Source organism: Prionailurus bengalensis, chromosome C2 (assembly GCF_016509475.1).
Source record: "Prionailurus bengalensis isolate Pbe53 chromosome C2, Fcat_Pben_1.1_paternal_pri, whole genome shotgun sequence".
Taxonomy (NCBI): Eukaryota; Metazoa; Chordata; class Mammalia; order Carnivora; family Felidae; genus Prionailurus; species Prionailurus bengalensis.
Genome location: NC_057350.1, coordinates 55,592,719 through 55,618,998, shown reverse-complemented (window position 1 = coordinate 55,618,998; position 26,280 = coordinate 55,592,719). Strand labels below are relative to the sequence as shown.

Sequence of the window (26,280 nt, the reverse complement as noted above, 5' to 3'; positions counted from 1 at the left end):
CATACTGTTTCTCATAGGGACTGCACAAATTTGCATTCCCACCAACAGTGCCTGAGGGTTCCTTTTTCTCCACATTCTCACCAATGCTCATTATTTTTTGTTTTTGATTTTAGCCATTCTGACAGGTGTGAGGTGACATCTCATTGTGGTTTTGATTTGCATCTCCCTGATGATGAGTGATATTGAGCATCTTTTCATGTGTTTGTTGTCCATCTGTGTCTTTTTTGGCAAGAAGTCTATTCAGGTCCTCTGCCCATTTTTAATCATATTATTAGCATTACTATTATTTTTTGTGTTGAGTTGTATATGTTCTTTATATATTTTGGATATTAATCACTTACTGGATATATTATTTGCAAATATCTTTTCCCATTCAGTAGGTTGCCTTTTTGTTTTGTCAATGGTTTCCCTTAAGTTGTCAGTTTTTTTACTGACTTCTCTCTTTCTTTTCTTTTTTTTTTTTTTTTTTTGTATCTGGTTTTCTTTTTCAAACTGCATTTCATGTCAGGATGGGGGCAGGAGGAATGAAAGAACTTCTTACTATATGGTTCTGGTCCTGAGTGCTTCATTTTTTTTTTAAATGTACTTGGAAGAGTTTTCATTTTAAAGATTTATTGACTATGCATGAAATGTGTTGATTGTCTACAGGCCATTCTTTAGGCCTGTATCATATCCAAGCCTCTCAAACCATAGCACTTTCTACTGTCTGCAGGCACTCATGAAGATTCATAAACAACTGTGTAAAAGTACAGTTTGAAACATTGTCTGCTTAAGTAGAATGTATGTCTGTATAAAGGATTTTGATACCAAGCTAGGGATGCTTTAGTGTTCCTGTATAAGGAGAGTCAGCTGTGGCAAAAGTGAGTTTCCCCAATATAAAACAAAAAAGTGTCTTAAAGCTTTTAGTGATGTTGATAGTATGAGTCACTGTATAAGTCTGCTTGGGCTACCATGATGAAATGCAGACTGGGTGGTTTAAACAACATAAATTTATTTTTTCACTATTATGGAAGTTGGAAGTCCAAAATAAGGTGTTGGCAAGTTTGGTTTCTCCTGAGGCTTCTCCTTGGCTTGCAGATGGCCGCCCTCCTGTCATGTCCTCACATGATCTTTCTTTTGTGCATGTGAATCTCTGATGTGTTTGTGTGTGTCCAAATTTTCTCTTAATCAGATTAAATTAGGCCTCACCCAATAGCCTCATTTTACCTTAATCACCTCTTGTAGAGGCCGTGTCTCTAAAGATAGTCATATTCTGAGGTACTTGGGTTTAGGGCTTCAATATATAAATGGGGAAGTACATATTCAGCTATAACAGTCTGGGTTAACTTTATGTACTGGTATTCCTGTAGGATTATGACCTGGAAGCTGAACAAAAGCCCACAACCAAGGTTAGTCATGAGAGGCTGATCTCAATTTGTGGGGGCCAGGGACATAAGGTTAGCACAGAAGAGGTGCTAACTCTGGGCTTTACATTCTCCCATACATTTCCATAAGTACTTGTGAGATTTTCACCTACCAATGGGGAGACAACTGGTCATGAAAAGCAGCCCCTCCACCTGTTACCCAATTAGAAACCTGAGCCACACAACTATCCCATGTGGGCTATATGCCTTCCTGATTGGCCTCAGAGTTCAGGACACATATTCAATGCTATTTCAATGAATAACATAATTATGATCCAAGATGAGTACATTTTTGCTATTTCTGATAATGGGCTCTATGATGAAGAATAGGAAGGCTCTTCCCATGTCTGTTTTGCCTGTTCAGCACTAAGTCCTATTTCACAGGGTGAGCTTAATCCGGGGGTGGAGGGTGTTAGTTATAGCAGTTAAACCATCCTGGCTCACAAACACCAAATCTTGACTCAAAACTATCAAAGTTCAGGGCACCTGGGTGGCTCAGTCGGTTGAGCATCTGACTTCGGCTCAGGTCATCATCTCATGGTTTGTGAGTTCAAGCCCCGCATCAGGCTCTGTGCTGACAGCATAGAGCCTGGAGTCTGCTTCGAATTCTGTCTCCCTCTCTCTCTGCTCTTCCCCCTGATCATGCTCTGTCTCTCTCTCTCTCCTTCAAAAATAAATTAAAAAACATTAAAAAACATTTTTTTAAAAACTATCAAAGTTCATCTTTGTTTTGTGTCTGAGTCCAGTGTAGGTTAGGCTATAGAGTGAGCCACTATTCTTCAAAGTCATTCAAGAGCCCAGTTTCCTTCCATCTTGTGGTGCCACAATCTTCCAAAAGTGGCCACCAAGTTTGCCATAGATGAGGAAGAGGGGAGTACTGGATTATACAAGTAAAAATGTTGTATGGGCAAGGCCTACAAACGTTTCTGCCCATGATCCAGTGGTCAGCATTCAGTCACATAATTCCAAACTGACTGCAGGAAGGCTGGGAAATGATTGCCATGGGTTCCCTAGATTTTTTCATTGTTTCCCTCAACACACATCTATTGTCTAAGCTTCTATCACTTGGCAAGTATAGTTTCAGTGTAGGGTTTTTGTTGTCATGAGGAATATTGAAGCAACTCAATCCTCACACAGCAGTTGGTCTTCTCAGCCTACCCTTGACTGTACTCCAACTCCTACAGAAAGATAACTATGCTATTCTAGAAGGGCTAAGCAACAATAGGCCATTAGAGCAATATTGCTTGTCCTTGGGATTTAAGCCTGGGTGGCTCTTTCTTGCCTTGTTCAGATATGTTTTACCATTGAAAGTAGTTTAAATATTATAGCTGTCTGGAAGAGCATCCTTCCTTCATCCTTAGCCACTGCAGGAAATCTAGATGTTTGTTCTATGCCTTCCCTTAAGGGGTCTTAGGTAAGGCTAAGGCTGTCCCACTGGACATAAGGGCCTCACAAAGATTCTCTGATACTTTCCTTGATTCTTGAGAAAAGCTGGCCTGGGAATCTTAATCAATTATGATGCTCACTAACCTAACCCTTCAACCTCTATGTTTTTTAAAATGACAACCCCTTAGACTCATTTTGTTAATTACCCAGAATTTTTCTTGAATTTTAATTTTTTATGTTTCCTAAACTATTATGTGCACAGCAGGTAACCTTTCTTAATTTGGGTGCATGATTTTTTTTTCTCTTAAATGTTATTCTAAAATTAGGAGGAATCAGCAATGCGCTATTGACTCCCTGCAGTCTAGTCTGGATTCTGAAACTAGGAGCAGAATTGAAGCGACACGGCTGAAGAAGAATGTGGAAGGGAACCTCAGTGAGATGGAACTCCAGCTTAGCTGTGCCAACCGACAGGTGTCAGAGACAACCAAATCCCTGGGCCAGCTTCAGATTCAAATCCAGGTACAAATTGCAATATAAGGGCAGGGAATAAGCAAACCAAGAGACAGATTGTGCTGAGAAATAAAAGTAAGGACAACAAATCTAATCCTTCAAGAAAGCAGGAACACACTTAAATTGGTGAGCTTTGCTTAGAGCATGCATGCAGGTGCATATCCCATTGAGCTCAGCAATCTGTGCCCCAGGCCTGTGTTTTCTCTCACAGGACCTTCGGGTGCAGCTAGATGACAGCATACGCCTGAACAGTGAGCTGAAGGAGCAGGTGGCTGTGGCTGAGAGGCACAACTCTCTTGTCCAGTCTGAGCTAGAGGAGCTGAGGTCCTTGTATGAACAGACGGAATGTGGGCGCAAGTTGGCGGAGGAAGAGCTCCTGCAGGCCACAGAGAAAATCAATCTTTTCCACATCCAGGTGAGGCCCATAAACTCTCCCTATGAGCTGTATTAGCTGGATGAAGGCAATGGTTTCCACACATTGTTCAGCCTTGGACCATAATAGTTGCCATGTCAGGCAATGGATGTGGCATATGAGGCATAAAGAGAGCCTTTGGCAGCAGTGGGCACACTCTTCACTCATTCCCAAATGTATTAAGTTCCTAGGGTTGCTATCACTCGGGACCACAAACTGGGTGGCTTAAAACATCAGAAATTTATTCTCTTACAACACTAGATGGAAACCAAGTTGTTGGCTGGGCCATGCTCTCCCTGAATCTCATAGGTCAATACTTCCTTGAGTTTTTCTAGCTTTTGGTGATTTTTGGCAATCTTTGGTGTTCGTTTGCTTATAGATGATCACTTCAATCCTCTGCCTTCACGTGGAAATCTCTCTATATGTCTTAGCATCATCTTTTCTCTGTTAGTATTTGTGTCTAAATTTCCCTTTTTTATAAGGACATTAGTCATATTGGATTTGGACACCTCCGAATGACCTTGTTTCAACTTGATTACCTCTGTAAAGACCCTATTTCCAAATAAGATCACATTTAGAGACTTCAGCCTATCTCCTTTGGAGAGGACACAATATTATCCATAACACTAAGTCCAAAAGAATGGACTCTCAGGACATTGACAGCCAGTAAGCTGGGGAGAGCTGAACATTCCCTAGTGTACCAGAACCATTTGCCTGTTTCTTCTGTTCCCTCCAAGTCACATGTTCTCCAAGGATTAAAAAAAAAAATTCTCCTGCCTCAGAGCCAGGAGATTTCTAACAATTCTAAGTGACTGCTGACAGATATGAGCTGTCAGGACTCTGGCTCCCCATGGAAGGTTATATAAGTGACATGAAGCAAGGATTCTTAGATCGTTTGCCATTCTCATAGAATCAGAGGAAACCACAGCGTCTAGGATAAACGTGTATACTAAATGGATCGTTCAACATTTATAGGGCACCCACCATAACCGGAGCAGTTGTATGAGGTGCACGTGCAGAATGTCTCCATTGTCCTAAAAAAGTGAAGAGCCAAGTAAGGAACTCAATGCGCTGCTGGAGTATAGTGTCAGAGCAAGCACATCCCTACAGAAAGCCTTCCCTGACAGTCCTAGGCATAGCTAGATACACAATGTGCTCAATCAGAGTCATAAAGGACACATAAGCAACCTGTCAGGTAGAGAGAAAAGCCAAGGACAGAAGCAAGGGGGAGGAGGAGATGTGGGCTGCTGAGGGAAATTGCTGTACTCATAGAGCATAGTGGGGTAGGGGTAGGAGAGATCAGAGAAATGATGCTAAGAGGCAGGGAGAGCCAGGTCCCCAGGAACCTTGAGTCTGAAGCTAATGCAGTTTGAATTCCTTCTTGCAGCGAATGGGGATCCACTGAAGAATTTTGAGTAGCTGAGAGTAAAATGATCAGATTTTCATTTTAGGAAGTTTACTCTGGTGATTGCTGTGAATGGTGGATTAAAACAACTATAGACAGAACTGCCATACCGTGGAGTATTTAGAAACGTCATTTTGGTTGTCACAGTGACTGCAAAGTGCCTCTGACATTTAGTGGGCAGGGTTCAGAGATACTAATGTCTGTGTTAGGTACAGGATAATCCCACTTCACAAAGAATTGCCCTTCCCAGAATGCCAATTGTACCCCCACCGAGAAATGCTAGAAAAAGGAAGGATCAGCCAGTGATGTACCAGCTGGGAAGCATTGCAATTAGTTTTTGCTTACAGTTTGACTTTTGTGTCCGTCAAAACATTGTGCATGACACAACCCTATTTAGATATCATGTGATATGGAACAAATAGGCTGTATGTTTTGCATAATTCCCGGCAAGCTAACTCGCTTCAACATTTTCTTTCTCTCTCAAGAAAGCTTATGTAAATACAATGAGCAGGATTCTTATAAATTAGGATATTGAATTTTTAAAAAGTAATCATCTATCTGTAGTACTTAATAGCTATTGGTAATAAATCATTTTCCATGCATATTATAACTGATAATGCACCAGTGGGTCCCAATATGATGAAAAACCACTAGCCTAGGGAGAGAGATGAGGACATCAACCAGAGCAAAAACAGACAAAGGAGGAGATGAATTTGGGAAAAAAAAATGAAAAGAAAATTAGGCCATGGAGACCTGACCTCTAGAGTGTAATTTCCGAAAAATTTAGGTGTATAACAGAAATTAACACAAAAGTGCAAATTCTCAGATCTCATTTCAGACCTACTGAATCAGAATCTCTGCAGTGGGACCCAAGAATCAAACAAATACTCAGATGATGCTGGTGGTCCAGAAGCTACCCTGTGACCAGCATATCTAGGTGATACTACATTGCTCACAAGAACCTCTCCCCAACCTTAATCATGTGGGGACACCTTGCAATTAATAGACTGCTGTCAATCTTTTGATAGAATAATGAATCTTTTATGGAACCTTCTTAGTTCCTTCTGCATTCCCAGACCTCTAAGCCTAGAATAAACATACAAGGCCAAACTTATCCTTGGCTGATTACATGTGTTCTTTTTCAAACCTGAACTGTGACAATCTGGATTGCTCTTTTGCACAATACCACCTAACCCCCTTCCTCCCAAAAAGAACCAAATAAAGAGCCATTCAGCTTAAAAAGATTTTGGCCATTATCTCCTTAGCAGATTTTAAATGACTCTATGTACAAACAAGTCGGCATTTATATTTGTACTTTCCTTTACAAAGAAAGAGTTTCTATGGAGTTACGTGCAGTGAGGATCCAGAAAACATTCCAGTAAGGTACACTTATCCCCACCACCACGACCACTACCAGGGAGAATCCTGGGGCAGGGGTGGGAGCACAGAACCTAGCTGTCTGTGAGGACAGAGCATGGAAGCCTTGATGAAGATGCTTCATGCCATTGAAGAAGCAGGACAGAACCTGTGAGGCTGGAATATCTTTCTTTCTATTTCTAAGGTACAATCCTGCCACTGCGAAAGGCACTAGCTAGAGAAAAGTGAAAGGACAATGAAGAGAAATCAAAAATAGGAAGCCTGTGCTTTTTATATACATTCTCTGTGCTAAGGTTTCACACCCTCAGAAAAGCTGTGCTTCAAACGTGGACCAAATAGCAGCAAAAGGAGCCTCAGCCTCTAGTGTCACAACCCAGGAAAGAAAGAATTAGGACAGTACCAGCCACAGAACAGCAATAATCCTCCCATGGGGTGGGGGGCTTCCTAAGACCTGGGGGTTGAGGCTTATTTGAGCTACACTTCCCTCCTCCTCATTGCAAAGTCAGATAGAAAGGGAGGTAGATAAAGAGGAAATTGGATTTTTGTTTTTGTTTTTATTTTTCCTGGAGCAACATGCTGGAAACCGATTTTTATTCCCCAACTTCCTGCTCCCCGCATATCTTCAACTGACCCCGACTTGTGCTCTGGAACACTTGCTTCTACAACATCAAAGAACAAACGGCAGAAAATCATATTCCTCAGCAAGCTGAAAACCAAACACATGTTTGGGGCTTGTAGATTACCTGGATCCATTTCTATTTTCTTATTCAGACAAACTGCTAGGTCTTTAATATTGAACGTCTAACGGATGAAATCCCTTCCATTCAAATATGCCTTTGATGGCAAAGGAGAGTTTTCTAGTGTGGCTTCCTGGGGTTGGAAATATTGCTTCACTGACTATGACTGCTTAGAACAGAATTCACCCCCGGCCAGAGCCCATTCCTGTTGCATGTCCTCGACCTGCCAGCTTGCTTTTGCATCGCTGGTCTCAACTTGCCTAATGAGAGTGCTGCTTTGCTTTAGAACACGAGCCTCCTCAACCAGAAGAAGAAGCTGGAAGTTGATGTTACCAGGATGCAGAAAGAAGCTGAAGAGGCAGTGCAGAGGTGTCAAAATGCAGAAGAGAAGGCCAAGAAGGCAGCCACTGAGGTGGGTTCATTGACTGACTGCTGTTCCTATCTTGCAGAATTGACCGGGGCAGCAGCCAAGGGGCAGAGGCAGATCTGCAGCCAAAAAGAATTCTATTGATTCTCCATATAGCCAGGAGGAGAGTAACTGACCCCTCTGCCTCTCTCTGTTTCCATTTTGAAAAATTAGGCCAATTAGCTCCTCCTTTCCAAACGGCTCAGACAATAAAAAGGAGCAGTTGAACTGCTATGAGCAAAACCTCATGAAAGAAAGAGATTTTTTTTTAAGTTAAGCCACTTTCCACTTGTGAATCAATATATCTAGAGTCTAAAACAATTCTTCTGTGAGTCCTTACAAATTGCTATTTTTTTAGAGCCTGTGATGGCTTTATCATGATGATCTGGAAAGAAAGCTTATGTCACTTATTTTCCCCAACCCATACTATTGCTTGAGTAGCGCCATCAGGTTGGTAAAGAAGGGTTTCAGGGCTGGTTTCAGGATTTCTTTATTTGCAAGTTTAACATTGTTGATGAGAGTGCTTTTCCTAAACGGCACTAAGCTCAGCATTGGCAGCCAGCCTTGACTGAAAGTTTATGGGAACGGGAGAAGACCCACTGCCAGGCACCCCCTGCGGACAGCTGTAGCACTTCTCTCAAAGGGCACAGTGACCAGAAGGCAACACTCAACACAAATATTAGCAGAGGGAGATGGAAGGCCTGGCAGGTCCCAGTCTTGCTGAGCAGAGCAGGGACTTAATTGCAGCCTCCACTCACCCCATCCCCGTCTTGTGACTCTGTGCGTGTGGTCCAGCAAATGCCCAACTGTGTGCAGCAGCCTGCCTTTGCTATGTGAATGGAAGCTGATCCTCATGATGAAGGGGATATCAGAACTGGGACGACAAGATACTCGATTAGATTTTATATTAGTCATTTTAAAATTCAGAGGAGGGGAAGAGCTTGTGTCTCTATTTGCCTGAGTTATTTGGCAGTTGAGGAACGAAACAAAACCTTTGCACTAAGTCCTGGGTACCAGGTCACTGTAGAATCCAGCCCTCTCTAAGAATAGAGAAGCATGCCTGTCACTCAGCTGTTTCGTATCGAGGCAGACACTTCTGCTCTCTGATGGAAAAGAGGTGTGTGAAAGCTTGAACATGTTTGATGGCCAAGAGAAAAATAATGTTTCACATTTATGAAAATCCACATAGAGAAAAAGGAATAAAAAGAGTGTCTACTCCAGCTTGGGAAATGTATGCAGTCACACATTATGGAGACTATCTGCTTTACTGTGCCTTTATAAGATTTTTGACAACGTTGAAAAATGAACTCACTACTTCTTCCCCCACCTTCTAATTCTCACATAGTTCATCTCTGAGTCCCAGCCCCACATAGCAGAACCCAGAGTTGCCTCCATAATTCATTCTTTGCCCTCACCATCTGCACAGACGTCTCACACTTAAATTATACAGATGGTTGGTAACCTGATAGACAGAGAATCTTTGGCTGGGAGGACAGTGTTCCTACATTAAATGCGCTGAGAGATTCATGAACCGGTTCTTAATAATTTCATCGAGACATCAAGCCCTTGTACACATAGCCAAAGCCAAGAGCAGCCTTCACAAACAAGAATTAACCTTCCTTGTGCCAGATTATTGGCACCAAGAGCATCTGTAGCTGCCAAATTCCTGGAGCCTAAACTTGTTTGCTGTTGTGAATCACAGAATTATAAAAGAGAGATGTGAAAGATCTTCATGGGCCTCCTTCCATACTTTTCCTGGTGTGTGATGTTATCGGATGTGTCCTGGGCTTTATTCAGTTCAAAGCTGTTGCTTTAGTTGGTCACCTTTCTTTCAATATAGTTGTTGTGCAGCGTTCATCTCTGGTCTGTTTCTGTTACCCCTCGCCCCAGTCTCCCTGGAAGCTGATGTCATCTGGATTGCCATATCATTAACAAACTTGAGGGTGGCCCAGGTTAGGGACAGAGCAGTGGGAGGAGATTGAGACACAGAGGAAGGCATGATAACTAGTCAGATAAGGACCCGAAGATTGTGGGCAGAAATGTGAAGGTCAACTGGCTGCCAGCTTATCACAGTCCCTTTCTTTCTGTTTTAGGCAGCAAACGTAACAGAAGAACTGAAGAAAGAGCAAGACACCAATGCCCACTTGCAGAAGATGAGAAAGAATATGGAGCAGACAATTAAAGACTTACAAAAAAGACTGAATGAAGCTGACCAGACTGCCCTGATGGGGAGTAGAAAGCAAATCCAGAAGCTAGAATCTAGGGTAGGCATTTGTCTGGATAATCATGGGGTCATGACAACTTCTGATTCAAGGCCTTATAGTCCTGGGATATCATTCCAAATGTTTTGTAGCTCTCTCGTCACTTCTCTTGTTAGTACTTCTAGATCACTGATAGTGTCAGATCTCAATATATTCATTCATTCTCGCTTGACCTTGGGCTATCAACTAAGACTTTCCTTCTGCTGGATAAACTCTGCCTCCCTCTTCCTGTTAAGTGAGAATGCATCTCTTCCCATTCAGCCACACCAACTCTAGGCTCCCCACAGCCAGGGTTACCTGCTATTTCCAGATACACCCCCGCAGTCTTGCTTCTGTGCCTCTGTTCCTGTTATTTCCTCTGCAGAGAATGCCCATTTTTTAACATCCAGAGAAAGGGGGAAGGGGGACAACTAAATCAAGGATCAAGAAATGCTTAGTGAAGATATAGGAGGGGCTGACAGAAATGATGTAGCACCTGCCTTCAGGGAGCTTGACAATAAATAGGAAGATCTATCTTGAAAATAGGATTTTTTAAATTATTGGATCAATTTCAATGACTATGTACAGGTTGGATGACAAATGCTAGAAGGATAGGAAGAATATTTGACTGGGACTTGATGGTTCAGAAGGGCCTCTTAAAATTGCTTTTGTACATTTATGGTATATCCATACAATAGAATTCTAATGCACATCTATGGTGCCTCCTTATAATCATGCTGATTAAAAAGGAATGAGGGAGCGCTCTGTAATATGTTCTGGAGATCTCATCTAGCAGTATGATGATGATAAAAGGCACAGAGAAAAGGTAGAGTCTACACCCTTTTGTGCAAGAGGGGGTTAATATAGAAGACAGGGGCACATACACATTCGCTTGCATTTTCAAAAAGAAGTGGTGACAGAATAAAACAAAAACTAATAAAAATAGCTGCCATAGGAGGAGAACACAGAGATGAAACTTAGACCTTCCGAATGAACCTTGTTTAGTTGTTTTGATTGCAAAATCATATAAAACATTTACATGCTTCATAACTTAAAAGAAAACACGTTTAAATCAAAGAGCAGAATAAAACAAATCGATCTGGAAAATGTTAAGACAAATGGAAACAACTGAAGCTAACTGTATATCAAGTTGAGGGGCATGAAACATACACAGAAGAATTATTCCTAGTGACTTTTAAACATAGTGCTTTGTACATCCCTCATGGAATATATCTAAGGACAAAAGAAAAAAAAAATCAAAGCAAACTGCACTTGTAGTTCCAAATAACTATGTCTTTAACAAAATGTTTTTAATGTTTATTTATTTTGGGGAAAGAGGGAGGAGCAGAAAGAGAGGGAGACAGAGAATCCAAAGCAGGCTCCACACTGTCAGCACAAAGCCCAATGTGGGGCTTGAACACAATGAGATCATGACCTGAGCCATAGCGGGATGCTGACCCACTGAGCCACCCAGGCACCCCTCAAATAATAGTATCTTATCATTAACACTATCAGTAAGGTTAATATAATTCTTTAACCAATAATTATTTAATCTTGATTGTATAAGAACCAAGATTTTTAGTAGGAGAAAAAAAACATATAGGCATAAAATTAAAGAACTTAGAATATGTCTTTTTCCCCTAATTTAAAAAAATATAGATGAATGATAATGGTGTTTCCAATTTGAATTTAAGATTTTAATTTTGCTTCCAATTGCTGTTTGTCCACCATAAAGCCTAGAACCCATGCTAACTCAGTAGCAATAAGCTTCCAAATATCAGCTGATACTAAGGAATTATGATTAATTTTCTTAAAACCATAATCATAATACTAATCTGTTAGGATTACATAATGGAATATTTACTGGTGAAATTATATGATGTCTAGGATTTGATATATTAAAGCGATTTTCCCTGAGGTTTTTTAATCGACTTAAACACATACATGAACACATGAGAAAACCTTAAAGTGTCGACTCATAGTCTCGTGTCCCAACTGATAGAACTATGTATTAAGTTCCTAGACAATAGGGGTTTAGAAGATTTTTTAACGGGCTTTGTCCACAAGGAACTTGCACACCTGCTGACTTGCCCTCTCTGAGGAAAAACAAGGGCAGTGTGTCTGGAGTGGGGAGGGGAGGGGGGGAGTAAGAGATGGGGTCAGACATTCCAAGCACATTCATGCCCTGGGTCATTGGACTTTGCTATTTTAAAAGAGTAGTCAAAAAGACCACATTGAGAAGGTGGCATCTGTGTCAAGAAGAAGACGGGGGCTCCTGGTGGCTCAGTAGGTTAAGCCTCCGACTTCAGCTCAGGTCATGATCTCACCGTTTGTGAGTTTGAGCCCTGCATTGGGCTCTGTGCTGACAGCTCAGAACCTGGAGCTTGCTCAGATTCTGTGTCCCCCCCACCCCCCCCCCCCCCCCACCGCCCCTCTCCTGCTCATGCTCTATCTCTCTCTCCTTCAAAAAATAACTTTAAAAACATTAAAAAATATATTTTAAAAAGGCAGCCACAGAGCCATGGACATCTAAAGGAAGAGAAGGAACAGCCGACTCCTTCATCAACTCTCTACACCCCTTCCTCCATCAACTCTCTACACCCCTTTCTGCTTTATTTCTCCAGCTCTGCACAATGGCAGTATTGTCACCAATGAGGTTTATCCAAGGCACGATTATTGCTAATTGTTTTATTTCTCCAAATCACATCTCACCATCAAACATATTCTCTATCTTTGTGTGTTTCCGCTCGTTAAAACATACGCTTACATACGGGAGAAATTTTTGTTTGTTCTTTTCACTGCTGTCTCCCTAGCCTTGGGGTCCGGTGTGTGGTTGGCATAAAATGTTTGTCGAATGAACATCATGCTAACTTTGCCTGTATGACTCTGTGAGGCTACAGGCAGATTGTGCATCCGTACTACTGCCCTCCCACAAAACAGGGCTGTCGGGCAGGGTGGGACATATCTGCCACATAGACTCAAGGTCAGATTTCAGGGAGTCAGGGCTGAACATGGAGGAAGAAACTTAAGATCAGGTAGTACATTGTCCTAATCCCTAAAGTGTGCCCCGTATAGCTTATTCTCTGTATACTTACCTATGATCATACACAGGGGTGTGTGCAATTTTGTAATCTCACAGGAAACTTACCACTTCTGCATGGATGAGGGTTTAAACGGTCCTTTTATAAACTCACATAATCCCACCAACTCACTTTTGGCGAGGCAGTGTTCCCCGAGAGGCTACCCTGTTTAACCACTGCCAGAAAGAGAGCGCCCCCCCCCTTGATGACTTTGCTCTGTTTCAAATGATCGCGCCAGTTGGCAAATTCGCTGGCATCCCGTCTTGCTGGCTGCCAGCCTGCGATCTGAGGTCAGGGTTTTGTTGCAGGTGAGACAACTGGAAGGTGAACTGGAGGACGAAATCCGTCGCAGCGCGGAGGCCCAGAGGGGAGCCCGCAGGCTGGAGCGCTGCCTCAAAGAGCTGACCTATCAGGTACTCCGGGAAACCACTGCCTGTTTGTGTGCTGGAGCAGTGAGCTCCTTTCAAGCCTGGGGTGGCCTCCTAGGTCTCCTGCTGTTCTTTCCCCCACCTTTGTGCTCACATTCAGTGGTAGACATGGACTGACAGGCCCAGGGCTCCTGTGCTCTTAGTGCTTTGGGTCGGTCCCTTTTCAGAGCTCTCAGGAAGCAAAATGTGAGCGCAAGTTGCAATTAGAAGGGAAAAGCTATTTATACCGTGCTTATTTTTTCACACATAACGTCTGGGGTGCTCTCAGAAAGATGCCTTCCTGTGAGAGGCTGAGTGAGAACAATGTGTAAATGAAGTGGCTGACAGAGAGTCGGGGTGGCTCCTCAGCCAGCGTGTTACACGGGACACTGGCTACATCGAAGCAGGGGACATGCTCGCTCCTATTTTCTGGTGGCACAGACACTCCAGGCCACTGAGGACTCTGTTCGGTGCCTGTGCCAGGTGGTAGCTGCTAAATACGGCCGTGTGGAGCTCGCAGATTCTTTTCCCGTGAGCGAACATTGGTCTCAAGCAAAGAAGTGAAAAGAGATGGAAAGACTTCTTACCAGTAGTTAACGCATTTCTAAAGCAACAATACAATCCTTCACCTTCATTTTCATTTTCTAACCTTTCTTCCCTTTTCTTCAAACGGAGGGGACCGTTGAATCCGTGAGTGCAGAGGCACTGTGCTGTGCGCTGTTCTGCGGCCCAGCATCTTCCTGGCACAGACTAGGTGCCCACGTTCCGGTTGTTGAACACGGATGCCAGAGGTCACTCACTGGCCCTCTCCTGCTGCACCGTACAGCTTATGCCAGCGAAAAGGCAAATTCCTCCCGGGCACCCGCTTTCACAGCAACGTTGGCAGTACGAATGCAAGATCTGCCAGTCCTGGTTCTGGTTCCTGAGGCTGAGTTGTTGTTAGAGATGCCAATGTCTTCCCTCCTTGCAGCGAGAAGGATAGTGTTGATAAGAACGCGGTGCACTTCAGAAGCATCATCTTGGGCTAATTAAGATGAAATGAGCTCCTTGCACAGCTCTTCTTTACTGAGGAAGTGGTTCTTTTCTGAGACTTTTCTAAGAGTTAGTCTGACACTTCTTTAGAGTATGCTAGTTATAACAATACCATTCGGGAGTGAGCCCCTGGGATGTGTGGCTAAGGAAGTAAACACCTTGGGAGCATGAAAGGTGTGGTATTCTACCCTTCTTTTGAGGGGGGTGAGGAAGCCACCTACGCTGAGGGAGTCACATGCTGCTTGTTAATGATGTCTGGGTTTTTCTTCTTTTTAGTTTCCTGTGGATTATACTGACATTTTTCCCCCTCTGAAGACAAGTCCATTATAGAACAAAACACCAAAGGCTATACTTTTTTGGTTTTCATTGCCCCAAAGACTGTATTGTTGTTCTATTGTGTTTTATCTTTGTTTCTTCATAGAGCTAGCCTTATTGTTTCCCCTTGTACTAGTACGGAAGTACAGTTCTTAATTTCTTCCAGGCGTCTGCACAATGCTCACAGTATATCTGTTCAATTATGCAATGCTTTTCTGCTGTTAAATCAGATAACACCTACTGAGCACCTATTTAACACAAGATATGAAGCTAGGCCCTGTGACTTTAAAGAGACATTAGAGAGCGCTCCACATTTCTTGATATCAGTACCTGTTTTTGAAATATTCAAGATAGATGCTGGCCCAATCCAATCTGTTCTCCTTTAACATCAAAATAACCACCAGGACTATGAGGCAGGGTGTTTTGTGATAGTACGTCATTGGTGCCAATTGAAAATGTCATTTTGAAAGGGGCATAAATATGGTTTTCATCTCCTAGGAAACATCCTCTGGGAAGATCCTACTACATTGGAAAGGGAATCAAGTGTGACCCCAGCCACAATAGTTCTATAGCCAGTCCCCATTGAGCATTTATCTTCCCCTGTATGTCCCTCTAGCATTTGGAAACTCATCCTATGTTCTCTCTCCAGTACCTAGAATAATGTGCTATAAAGCAGGACGTAGGACTAGGGACTGACAACCGTTATAACAGGTACAGACAGTCTTTCTGCCCCCTCCCATCCACCTGCTCCATTTTATCTTCCACTGCTTTCTATATTCAAGGATCTATGTATAGATGTTATTTAATCCTTACAAATATAATTACAGATATAGTATCTTCATTTTTAGAGATAAGGAAACAAAATGTAGTTTGGGGTAGCTTCTCCAGGAACCAGATGCCAGGATGGAGTCTGAGAAGCATAAGAGATTTATCTGACATAACACCTGGGAAAGACAAAGGAGAGAGCAAGCAGGATCAGGGCAGAGAAAGCCTTTAGACCACGATGTGAATCTGATATCCATGAAAGGAAAAGGTGAAGGAAGGAGGATGGGATATGAGCTTCACATTGCAGCCCATCTCCTCTGAGCAGTCTCCAGCACAAAAGTTGCCTGGAAAGGAGCCCCATGTTGGGCAGAAATGGCTGGACCCTGGTAATCACTGGGCCATTATTGACCGGGGGCTGCCTGGGGAGCGGTGATCTCAGTGTAAATGCTACAGCAGATCCCGAAGGCACAGCAGTTGGAGGTTTTCAGGTAAGTGCCCTCCTCACTGCTGAATGGCAAGTTCTTTTCTTGAAGGGAAATCTGAGCCACTCGCAACCATGGCTACCACAGTGATGTAATGCCTCAGGGCTGAGATGTGAGCCTGAGCCTAACAAAGGCTCTGCCTTCTCAAGTGGGAGGAGCTCATTAACATCAGCAACCACTTCCAGGCTTCAGTTTTCTTCCTTGTGGCTTCCTTTACCACACAGAAAATTAACTTGCCTCAGTAAATTGGTTTTAAGCAATTAAACTTCTGTTAGTTTTAGAACTTCTACACATGCATAATTCTATGAATCTTCAAATTTCTTAAACCTGGGAGGGAAAGAGACAGGCAGATGAAAACAGTAGATTTTATTGAAGAGGTAGACCTATCTCATTCTCTTATATCTTGGTCCCTGCCTTAGTAAGCTTAAAATAAGTAATTATCTACTGGCAGATTGTACTTTCAGGTGGGGTGGGGGAGTATTCTAGGCCATAGAAATGGCTTGGTTAAAGCTTTATTTATTTACTTATGTATTTATATATTTACTTATATTGAGATAAACTTGACACATAACATTGCATTAGTGTTGTGTGTACAATGTAATAATTCGATGTTTGTTTACATTGTGAAATGATTATCACAAATTTGGTTAACATCCATCACCACACATAACTACAATTTTTTTCCTTGTGCTAAGAACTCTTTAAGACTTACTCTCTTACCAACTTACAAATATACAGCATCATATTGTTAACTACAGTCACCATGTTCAACATGGCATTCCGAGGACTGGAATGTACTTCTTGTACTTCTTGACCACCTTGACCCATTTTCTCCACCCCCATAGACCCTTGCCTTTGGCAACCACCAATTCTTTTTTTTTTGTTTATGTGAGTTTGGTTTTTTAGATTTTACATATGGGTGAGATCATACATTATTTTTTTCTGACTTCTTTCACTAGTATAATGCCCTTAAGGATTGCAAATGGCAGGACCTCCTTTTTATGGCTGAATAATAATATTCCATTGTACATATAGCACATTTTCTTTAGTCATTCATTTGTTGATGAACACTAGGGTTATTTCCATGTCTTGGCATTGTAAATAATGCTGGCATGAACATGGGGTATTTCAAGATAGTGATTTTGTTTCCTTCAGATCAGTAACCAGAAGTGGAATTACTGAATCATATGGTAGTTCTGTTTTCAATTTTTTGAGGAAGCTCCATACTGTTTTCCACCATGGCTGCACCAATTTGTATCCCCAACAGTAGTGCACAAGGGTTCCCTTTTCTCCACATTCTCATCAACACTTGTTATTTCTTGTCTTTTTGATATATCATTATGATTTTGATTTGCATTTCCCTGATGGTAAGTGATGTTGAGCACCTTTCCATGTACCTATTGGCCATTTGTATATCTTCTTGGAAAAAAGATCTCTTCAGATCCTCTGTTCATTTGAAACAAAACACATGAACATAGGGGAAGGAAAAGAAAAGCTAAAAAACTGAGAGGGACACAAACCATAAGAGACTCTTAAATACAGAGAACAAACTGAGGGTTGCTGGAGGATGCTGGGCATTAAGGAGGGCACTTGTTGGGATGAGCACTGTTATATGTAAGTGATGAATCACTAAATTCTACTCCTGAAACCATTACTACACTATATGTTAACTAGCTTGGATTTAAATAAAATATAAAAAAATTAAAAATAAAATTCCAGTGTAATTCATGTATAGTGTTATATTAGTCTCAGGTGTGCAGTATAGTGATTCAGCAATTCTATACATTACTCACTGCTCATTGAGATAAGCATACTCTTTTTTTTTTTTTTTTTTTTTATTTATTTTTGGGACAGAGAGAGACAGAGCATGAACGGGGGAGGGGCAGAGAGAGAGGGAGACACAGAATCGGAAACAGGCTCCAGGCTCTGAGCCATCAGCCCAGAGCCTGATGCGGGGCTCGAACTCACGGACCGCGAGATCGTGACCTGGCTGAAGTCGGACGCTTAACCGACTGCGCCACCCAGGCGCCCCGAGATAAGCATACTCTTAATAATCCCCTTCACCTACTTCACCCATTCCCCCTACCCATCTCCCATCTGGTCACTACCAGTTTGTTCTCTATAGTTAAGAGTCTGTTTTTTTATTTGTCTCTTTATTGTTTGTTCTGTTTCTGAAATTCTACATATGAATGAAATCATATGGTATTTGTCTCTCTCTGACTTATTTCACTTAGCATTATACCCTTTAGATCCATCCACGTTGTTGCAAATGGCGAGATTTCATTCTTTTTATGGCTGAGTAATATTCTATCATGTATACATACATCTTTATCCACACTTTGGACACTTGGATTGCTTCCATATTTTTTCTATTAAAAATAATGCTGCAATAAACATAGAGCTGCATTTATCTTTGCAAATTAGTGTTTTCATATTCTTTGGATAAATACCCAGTAGTGGCATTATTGGATTCAGTCCTCTATTCTTTAATTTGTTCAAGAACCTCTCTACTGTTTTCCACAGTGTCTGTACTAGTTTGCATTCCCACCAACAGTGCACGAGGGTTCCTTTTTCTCCACATCTTTGTCAACCCTTGTTTCTTGAGTTTTTGATTATAGTGATTCTGACAGTGTGAAGTGATATCCCATAGTTGCTTTGATTTGCATTTCCCTGATAATTAATGATGTTGAGCATCTTTGCATGTTTCTGTTCCTCTGCCCATTTTTAAAGCATATTTTTTGTTTCCTGTTCTGTTTGGTTATTCAGTTGTATGAGTTCTTTATGTATTTGAGATATTAATCCCTTCTCAGGTATGTGATTTAAAAATATTTCCTCCTATTCCATAGGTTGCCTTTTCATTTTTTTGAAGGTTCCCTTTGCTGTATAGAGGTTTTTTTAGTTTGCTGCGGTCCCACTTATTTATTTTTGTATCTGTTGCCATTGTTTTTTTTATGTCAAATCCAAACTTCATGGCCAAGACCAATTTCAAGGAGCTTACCCCTCTGTTTTCTTCTAGGAGTTTTATGGTTTCATGGTTTCATATCTTACATTTAAGGCTTTAAGCCATTTTGAGCTAATTTTGTGTGTAGTATAAGAAAGTGGTCTACTTTCATTCTTTTGCATGTGGGTGTCCAATTTTCCCAGCACCATTTATTGAGGAGGCTACCCTTGTATATTCTTAGCTCCTTTGTCATAAATTAATTGACCATATATGTATGAGTTTATTTCTGCACATTATATTTTGTTTCATTGATCTATGTGTCTGTTTTTATGTCAATACTTTGATTACTATAGTTTTATAGTTTGAAATCAGGAAGCATGATGACTTGAGTGTTCTTCTTCCTTCTCAAGATTCTTTTGGCTATTAGAGGTCTTTTGTGATTCCATACAAATTTTCAAATTATTCTGTGAAAAATACAATTGAAATTATGATAAGGACTGTGCTGAATCTATAAATTGCTATGGGTAATATGGATATTTAACAATATTAATTCTTCCAACCCCTGAGCATAAAATAACTTTCCATTTTATTTGTGTCTCCTAAAATTTATTTCATCAATGTCTTACAGTTTTCAGAGCACAGATCTTTCACTTCTTTGGTTAAATTTATTACTATTTTATTCTTTTTGATGCATTTGTAAATGGGATTGTTTTCTCAAGTTCTCTTTGGAATAGTTTGTTATTAATGTGCAGAGACACAACCGATTTTTGTATGTTGCTTTTACATCTGCAATTTTACTGAATCAGTTTATTATTTATAACAGTTTTTGATTGAGTCTTTAGGGTTTTTTTTGTTTTGTTTTGTTACATATACTATTATCTCCAAATCAAGACCATTTACTTCCTTTCTGATTTGGATGCCTTTTATTTCTTTTTCTTGCCTAATTGTGCTGCTGGGACTTCCAGTAATATGTTGAATAAAAGTGGTGACAGTAGGCATCTTTGTTTCATTCCTAATCTCAGAGGAAAATCTCTCCACTTTTCTCTATTGAGTATGATGTTAGCTGTGTGTTTTTCATGTATGGTCTTTATTGAGATACAACCCTCTATATTCACATTATTGAGAGGTTTTATCATGAATGGATGTTGAGTTTTGTCAAATGATTTTTCTTCATGTATTCAGAAGTTCATATGATTTCTATCTTTCATTTTGTTAATGCGGTATATCACATTGATTTGCAGGTATCAAACTATCCTTGCATCCTTGGAATAAATCCAATTTGATTATTGGATTTATTGATGTATTGCTGAATTCAGTTTGCTAATATTTTGTTTAAGATTTTTGTGTTTATGTGCATCAGGGATATTGACCTGTAGTTTTCAGTTTCCTTGCTTGCTTGCTTGCTTTCTTCCTTCTCTCTCTCTCTCTCTCTCTCTCTCTCTCTCTCTCTCAGTTTTGATATCAAGGTAATGCTTGCCTCATAAAAGAAGTTTGGAAGTGTTCCCTCTTCTTCAATTTTTTAAAAAGAATTTGGGAAGGATTGGTATTAATTATTCATTAAACATTTGATAGAATTTACCAGTGAAGCCACCTGGTCTTGGACTTTTATTTGTTGGGAGATTTTTGATTACTAATCCTATCTCCTCACTAGTAATTTGTCTGTTACGATTTTTTTATGTTGTACTTGATTTATTTTTATCATTTTTATTTTTTATCATAATAATTATACTCTTTAATCCCTATCCCCTACTTCCATCCCTCCACCCACCTCCCTCCGGCAACCACTGTTCTCTATAGTTAAGAGTCTGTTTCTTGTTTTTTTCTCTCTCCCTTTCTTTTCCTTTACACACCACATTTTCTTTATCCATTCATCTATCAAAGGACACTTGAGCTGCTCCCATAGTTTGGCTATTGTAAATAATGCTGCAGTAAACATAGGGGTGCATGTATCCCTCTGATTTAGTGTTCTTGTATTTTGGGGTAAATACCAAGTAGTGCAATTCTTGGAATGTAGGATATTTCTATTTTCAATTTTTTTAGCAACTTCCATACTATTTTCCACAATGGCTGCACCAATTTACATTCCCACCAACAGTGCAAGAGGTTTCCTTTTTCCCACATCCTTGACAACATCTGTTGTTTCTTGTATTTTTGATATCCTCAAATTTCCTTTTACTCGTGATTCAGTCTTGGTAGGTTGTATGTTCTAAGAATTTATCTATTTCTTTTAGGTTATCCAAATTTGGGGCATATAATTGTTTATAATAGTCTCATGATTCTTTGTATTTCTGTGGTATCACTTGTAATGTCTCCTCTTTCATTTCTAATTTTATTTGTTTGAGTCTTCTCTCTCTTTTCTTGGTGAGTCTAGCCAAAAGTTTATCAATTTTGTTTATTTAAAATATTTTTGTTGCAATATAAGTGACATACGATGTTATATTCATTTCACGTGTACAACATAGTGATTTGACAACTATAGATGTAATGCTATGTTCTCCACAAGTGTAGCTACCATCTGCCACCATATCATGCCATTGCAATACCACTGACTATATTACCTATAATCTGTATATGTCTTCATCCCATGACTTATTCATTGCAAAACTGGAAGCCTGTACCTCCCATTCCCCTTACCCCTTTTTGTTCATTTCACACACACACACACATACACACACACACTCAGAACCACAGTTCTCTGTACTTAAGATTCTGTTTTTGCTATTTTTGTTAGTTTGTTCATTTTGTTTTTTAGATTCCACCTATAAGTGAAACCATATGGTGTTTGTCTTTCTCTTATTTCACTTAGCATTATACCCTCTAGGTCCATTCATGTTGCTGCAAATGGTAAGACTGAATCATTTTTATGGCTGAGTAATATTCCATTATATACATATACTATATCTTCTTTATCCATTCATCTATGGATGGACACTTAGGCTATTTCTATTTCTTGCTCTATAAATAATGCTGCGGTAAACATAGAGGTGCCTATATCTTTGCAAATTAGTGTTTGTATTATTTGTATTATTATTGTATTCAGGTGCTCTGCCCATTGTACATCAGATTATTTGGATTTTTTGGGCATTGAGTTATGTAAGTTCTTTATATATGTTGCATATTAATCCTTTAACCAGGTATATCACTTGCAAATATATTCTCCTACTCAGTAGGTTGCCTTTTTGTTTTGTTGATGGTTTCCTTTGCTGTGCAAATGCCTTTTAGTTTGGCATAATCCTAATAGTTTCTTTTTGCTTTTGTTTCCCTTGCCTAAGGAGACACATCCATAAATATGTTGCTAAGGCAACATTCAAGAGACTATTTCCTATGTTTTCTTCTAGGAGTTTTTATTGTTTTAGGTCTCACATTTAAGTCTTTAATACATTTGGAGTATATTTATTTGTATGCTTTAAGAAGAAAGTGGTCCAGTTTCATTCTTTTGCATGTAGTGGCCCAGATTTCCCAGCACTATTTACTGAAGAGACTGTCTTTCTTCCTTGTATGTTCTTGTTGCTTTTGTCATAGACTAACTGACCATATAAATGTAAGCTTATTATTGGGCTCCCTAGTCTATTCTTTTGATCTATGTGTTTATTTTCATGCCAGTACCATGCTATTTTGATTATTATAGCTTTGTAGTACATCTTGAAATCTGAGAGTATTATACCTCCAGCTTTATTCTTTCTCAAGATTGATTTGACTAATTGGTGTCTTTTGTGGTTCTACAAATTTTAGAATTATTTGTTCTAGATCTGTGAAAAATACTATTGGTGTTTTAATAAGGAGTATTATTGAATAAATCTGTAGATTACTCTGGGCAGTATGGATATTTAAAAAATTTTTTGATGTTTATTTATGAGAGACAGAGACAGAGAGAGGGAGAGGGGGAGAGGAAAAGAGAAACAGAGTACAAGCCAGGGAGGGGCAGAGAGAGAGGAAGACACAGAATCTGAAGCAGGCTCCAGTCTCTGAGCTGTCAGGACAGAGCCCAATGCAGGGCTCGAACTCACAAACCATGAGATCATGATGTGAGCCGAAGTTGGACTCTTAACCAACTGAGCCACCCAGGCACCCCTATAGTATGGATATTTTAACAATATTCATTCTTCCAATCCATGAGCATGGAATATCCTTCCATTTGTTTGTGTTATTTTCATTTACTTTCATCAACATTTTATAGCTCAGAGTATAGGTCTTTTACCTCCTTGGTTGAGTTTATTCTTAGTTATTTTATTCTTTTGGTGCACTTGTAACTAGAATTGTTTTCTTAATTTCTTTTTCTGATACTTCACTACTAGTGTCTAGAAAAACAACAGATTTATGTATGTTAACTTTGAATCTGGCAACTTTACTGAATTTATTTACTCATTTCTTCAATTTTTTGGCATATAATTGTTTTTAGTGGTTTCTATGATCCTTTGTATTTCTGTGGTATCAGTTGTAATGTCCCCTCTTTCATTTCTATTTTTGTATGCATCCTTTCTCTTTTTTTTCTTGGTGAGTCCAGCTAAACGTTTATCAATTTTGTTTATCTTTAAAAAAAATAGCTCTTAGTTTCATTGGTTTTTTTCTATTGTCTTTTTAGTCTATTTTCATTTATCTTCATTCTGATCTTTGTTATTTCCTTCCTTCTGCTAACTTTGGTATTTGTTCTTTCTTCTAGTTTCTTAAGGCCTAAAGTCCGATTGTTTATTTGAGATCTTTATTCATTTCTTAATGTAGAAATTTATTACTATTAATTTCCTTCTCAGAACTGCCTTTGCTGCATCTCAAAAGTTTTGGTATGTTGTATTTCCATTTTCATTTGTCTCAAGGTATTTTTTTATTTCTCTTTTGATTTCTTCTTTGACTCATTGGTTGTTTAGTGATGTTTAATCTTCCTACATTTGAGGATTTTCCAGGTTTTTTTTCTTATAATTTCTAGTTTCATACAGTTGTGGTCAGAAAAGATACTTGATGTGACTTCAATCCTTTTAAATTTATTAAAACTTGTTTTGTGGCCTAACATATGATCTATCCTGAGGAATATTATATGCATGCTTGAGAATAATGTGTATTTGTTCCTTTTGGTCAGAATGTATACAGTCTGTTAAGTCCATCTGGTCTAATGTTTTATTTAAGGATTATGTTTCCTGAATGATTTTCTGTCAGTCTGATCTATCTATTAATAAAAATTGGGTATTAAAGTTCCCTGCTTTTATTGTATTGCTGTTTATTTCTCCCTTTAGGTCTGTTAACATTTGCTTTATATATGTAGATATTCCTATATTGGTGTATAGATATTCACAACTGCTATATCCTCTTGTTATATTGACCCCTTTATCATTATATAATGACCTTTGCCTCTTATTGAGATCTTTGTCTTAACATCTATTTTGTCTGATATAAGTATAGGTACCCCACCTTCATTTGGTTAATGTTTGCATGTAATATCTTGTTGCATTCTTTAAAACTTTTAGTCTGTGTGTCTTTAGGTCTGAAGTGTCTTGTAGGCAGCAGCTAGATGAGTTTCCTTTCTGTATCCATTCAACCACTCTGTCTTTTGATTGGAAAATTTGGTCCACTTATATTTAAAGTAATTATTGATAGGTATGCACGTAATTGCCATTTTGTTAGTTTTCTCGCTGTTTTGTAATTCCTTTGTTACTTTCTTCTTCTCCTGCTCCTTGTTGATTTGGTGATTTTCTGTAATATGGTTAGATTCTTTTCTGTTTATCTTTTGTGTATGTACTATAGGTTTCTGCTTTGTGGTTACCATGAAGCTTACATGAAGCAAACTGTATTTATGATAGTCTATTTTAAACTTCAATTGGGATGCACTCTAAAGCTCTATATTTTTACTGTCCTCCCTGGCAACATTTTATGTTTGTTGATGTCACAATTTACATATTTTTATCCTGTGTATTCATTAACAGATATTGTAAGTTATTTTTTACTATTTTTGTCTTTTAACCTTCATACTAGATACATGTGATTTACCCACCACCAAACATTATATTATTCTGAAAATATACATATATATACATATAAACATATACATGTATATGTATATGTATGCATATATACATACATATATACATATATATGTGTATACATATAAATATATATGTATATATATATAATAAACATTAAAAAAATTAGCATATATACATACATATATACATATATATGTTTATACATATAAATATATATGTATATATATGTATGTATATAAATATATACACAACATATATATATATGTATATTCATTTTCCTGTTACTAATTAGTGCCCTTTCATTTCAGTTTATAGAAGTTTCTTTAATGTTTCTTATAAGGCCAGTCTAATGGTCTGAACACCTTTAGCTTTTGCTTGCCTGGAACACTGTGTATCTCTTTTTCAGTTTTGAAGGACATCTTTGCCAGGTAGAGTATTCTTAATTGGCAGGTTTTTATTTTTTTTCTTCTTTCAATACTTTGAATGTATTGTACCTTTCCCTTCTGGCCTGGAAAGTTTTTGCTGAAAAATCTGCTTATAGAGTCCTATGGAGTTAACAAGTTGTTTTTCTCTTGCTACTTTTAAGATTCTCTCCTTGTCTTTGACAATTTAGTATTACGTGTTTTGGTGTGGGTCTCTTTGGGTTTATTTCATTTGAAGTCTCTGAACTTCCTGGATCTGGATGTCTCTTTCTTTCCTCAGGTTAGGGAAGTTTTCAGCCATTATTTTTTCAAATTTTTGCCCCTTTCTCTCTTTATTCTCCTTCTAGGACCCTTAGAGTGCAAATTGTGGTCTGCTTGATGTTCTTCTATAAGTCTCTCAAGCCATCACTCTTTCATTCTTTATCTTTTTGCTGCTCTGATGAGATGAATTCCACTGCCCTGTCTTCAAGTTCACTATCCTTTCTTCTGCTTCATCTCGTTTGGTGTTGAACTCTCTGTTGTACTTTTCAGTCCACTTCTTTTTCTTTTTTTTTATAATTTTTTTTAATGTTTATTTTATTTTTGAGAGAGAGAGAGAGAGACAGAGTGTGAGCCGGGGAGGGGCAGAGAGAGAGGGAGACACAGAATCTGAAGCAGGCTCCAGGCTTTGAGCTGTCAGCACAGAGTCCGATGCAGGGCTCAAACCCACGAACCATGAGATCATGACCTGAGCCGAAGTTGGACGCCTAACCGACTGAGCCACCCAGGCACCCCCGTCCACTTATTTTTCATTACTGTGATTCTGTTTGGTACTTTCTTATATTTTCTCTTTGTTGAAATTTTCACTTCATTCATGCATTGTTCTCCTGAGCTTGGTGAGCATCTTTATGACCATTGTTTTGAACTCTTTATCAGGTAAATCACTTACCTCTTTTTCTGAGATTTTATTTTGCTCTTCTGTTTGAAGCCCATTCCTCTGTTTCTTCAT

General features: G+C 39.3%; 1 protein-coding gene and 1 pseudogene across 2 annotated transcripts in view; both read left to right on the top strand.

Moving 5' to 3' along the window:
- Positions 1-26,280, top strand: part of MYH15 (myosin heavy chain 15) — a 146,719-nt gene that overhangs the window by 113,808 nt on the left and 6,631 nt on the right. For both annotated transcript variants that reach the window (XM_043594075.1, XM_043594074.1), the window contains exons 34-38: positions 3,116-3,308; positions 3,511-3,714; positions 7,517-7,642; positions 9,730-9,900; positions 13,265-13,369. In XM_043594075.1, coding sequence (XP_043450010.1) covers positions 3,116-3,308; positions 3,511-3,714; positions 7,517-7,642; positions 9,730-9,900; positions 13,265-13,369 — 799 coding nt within the window. The remainder of the gene's footprint in view (positions 1-3,115; positions 3,309-3,510; positions 3,715-7,516; positions 7,643-9,729; positions 9,901-13,264; positions 13,370-26,280) is intronic.
- Positions 12,499-12,735, top strand: LOC122492577 (annotated as a pseudogene).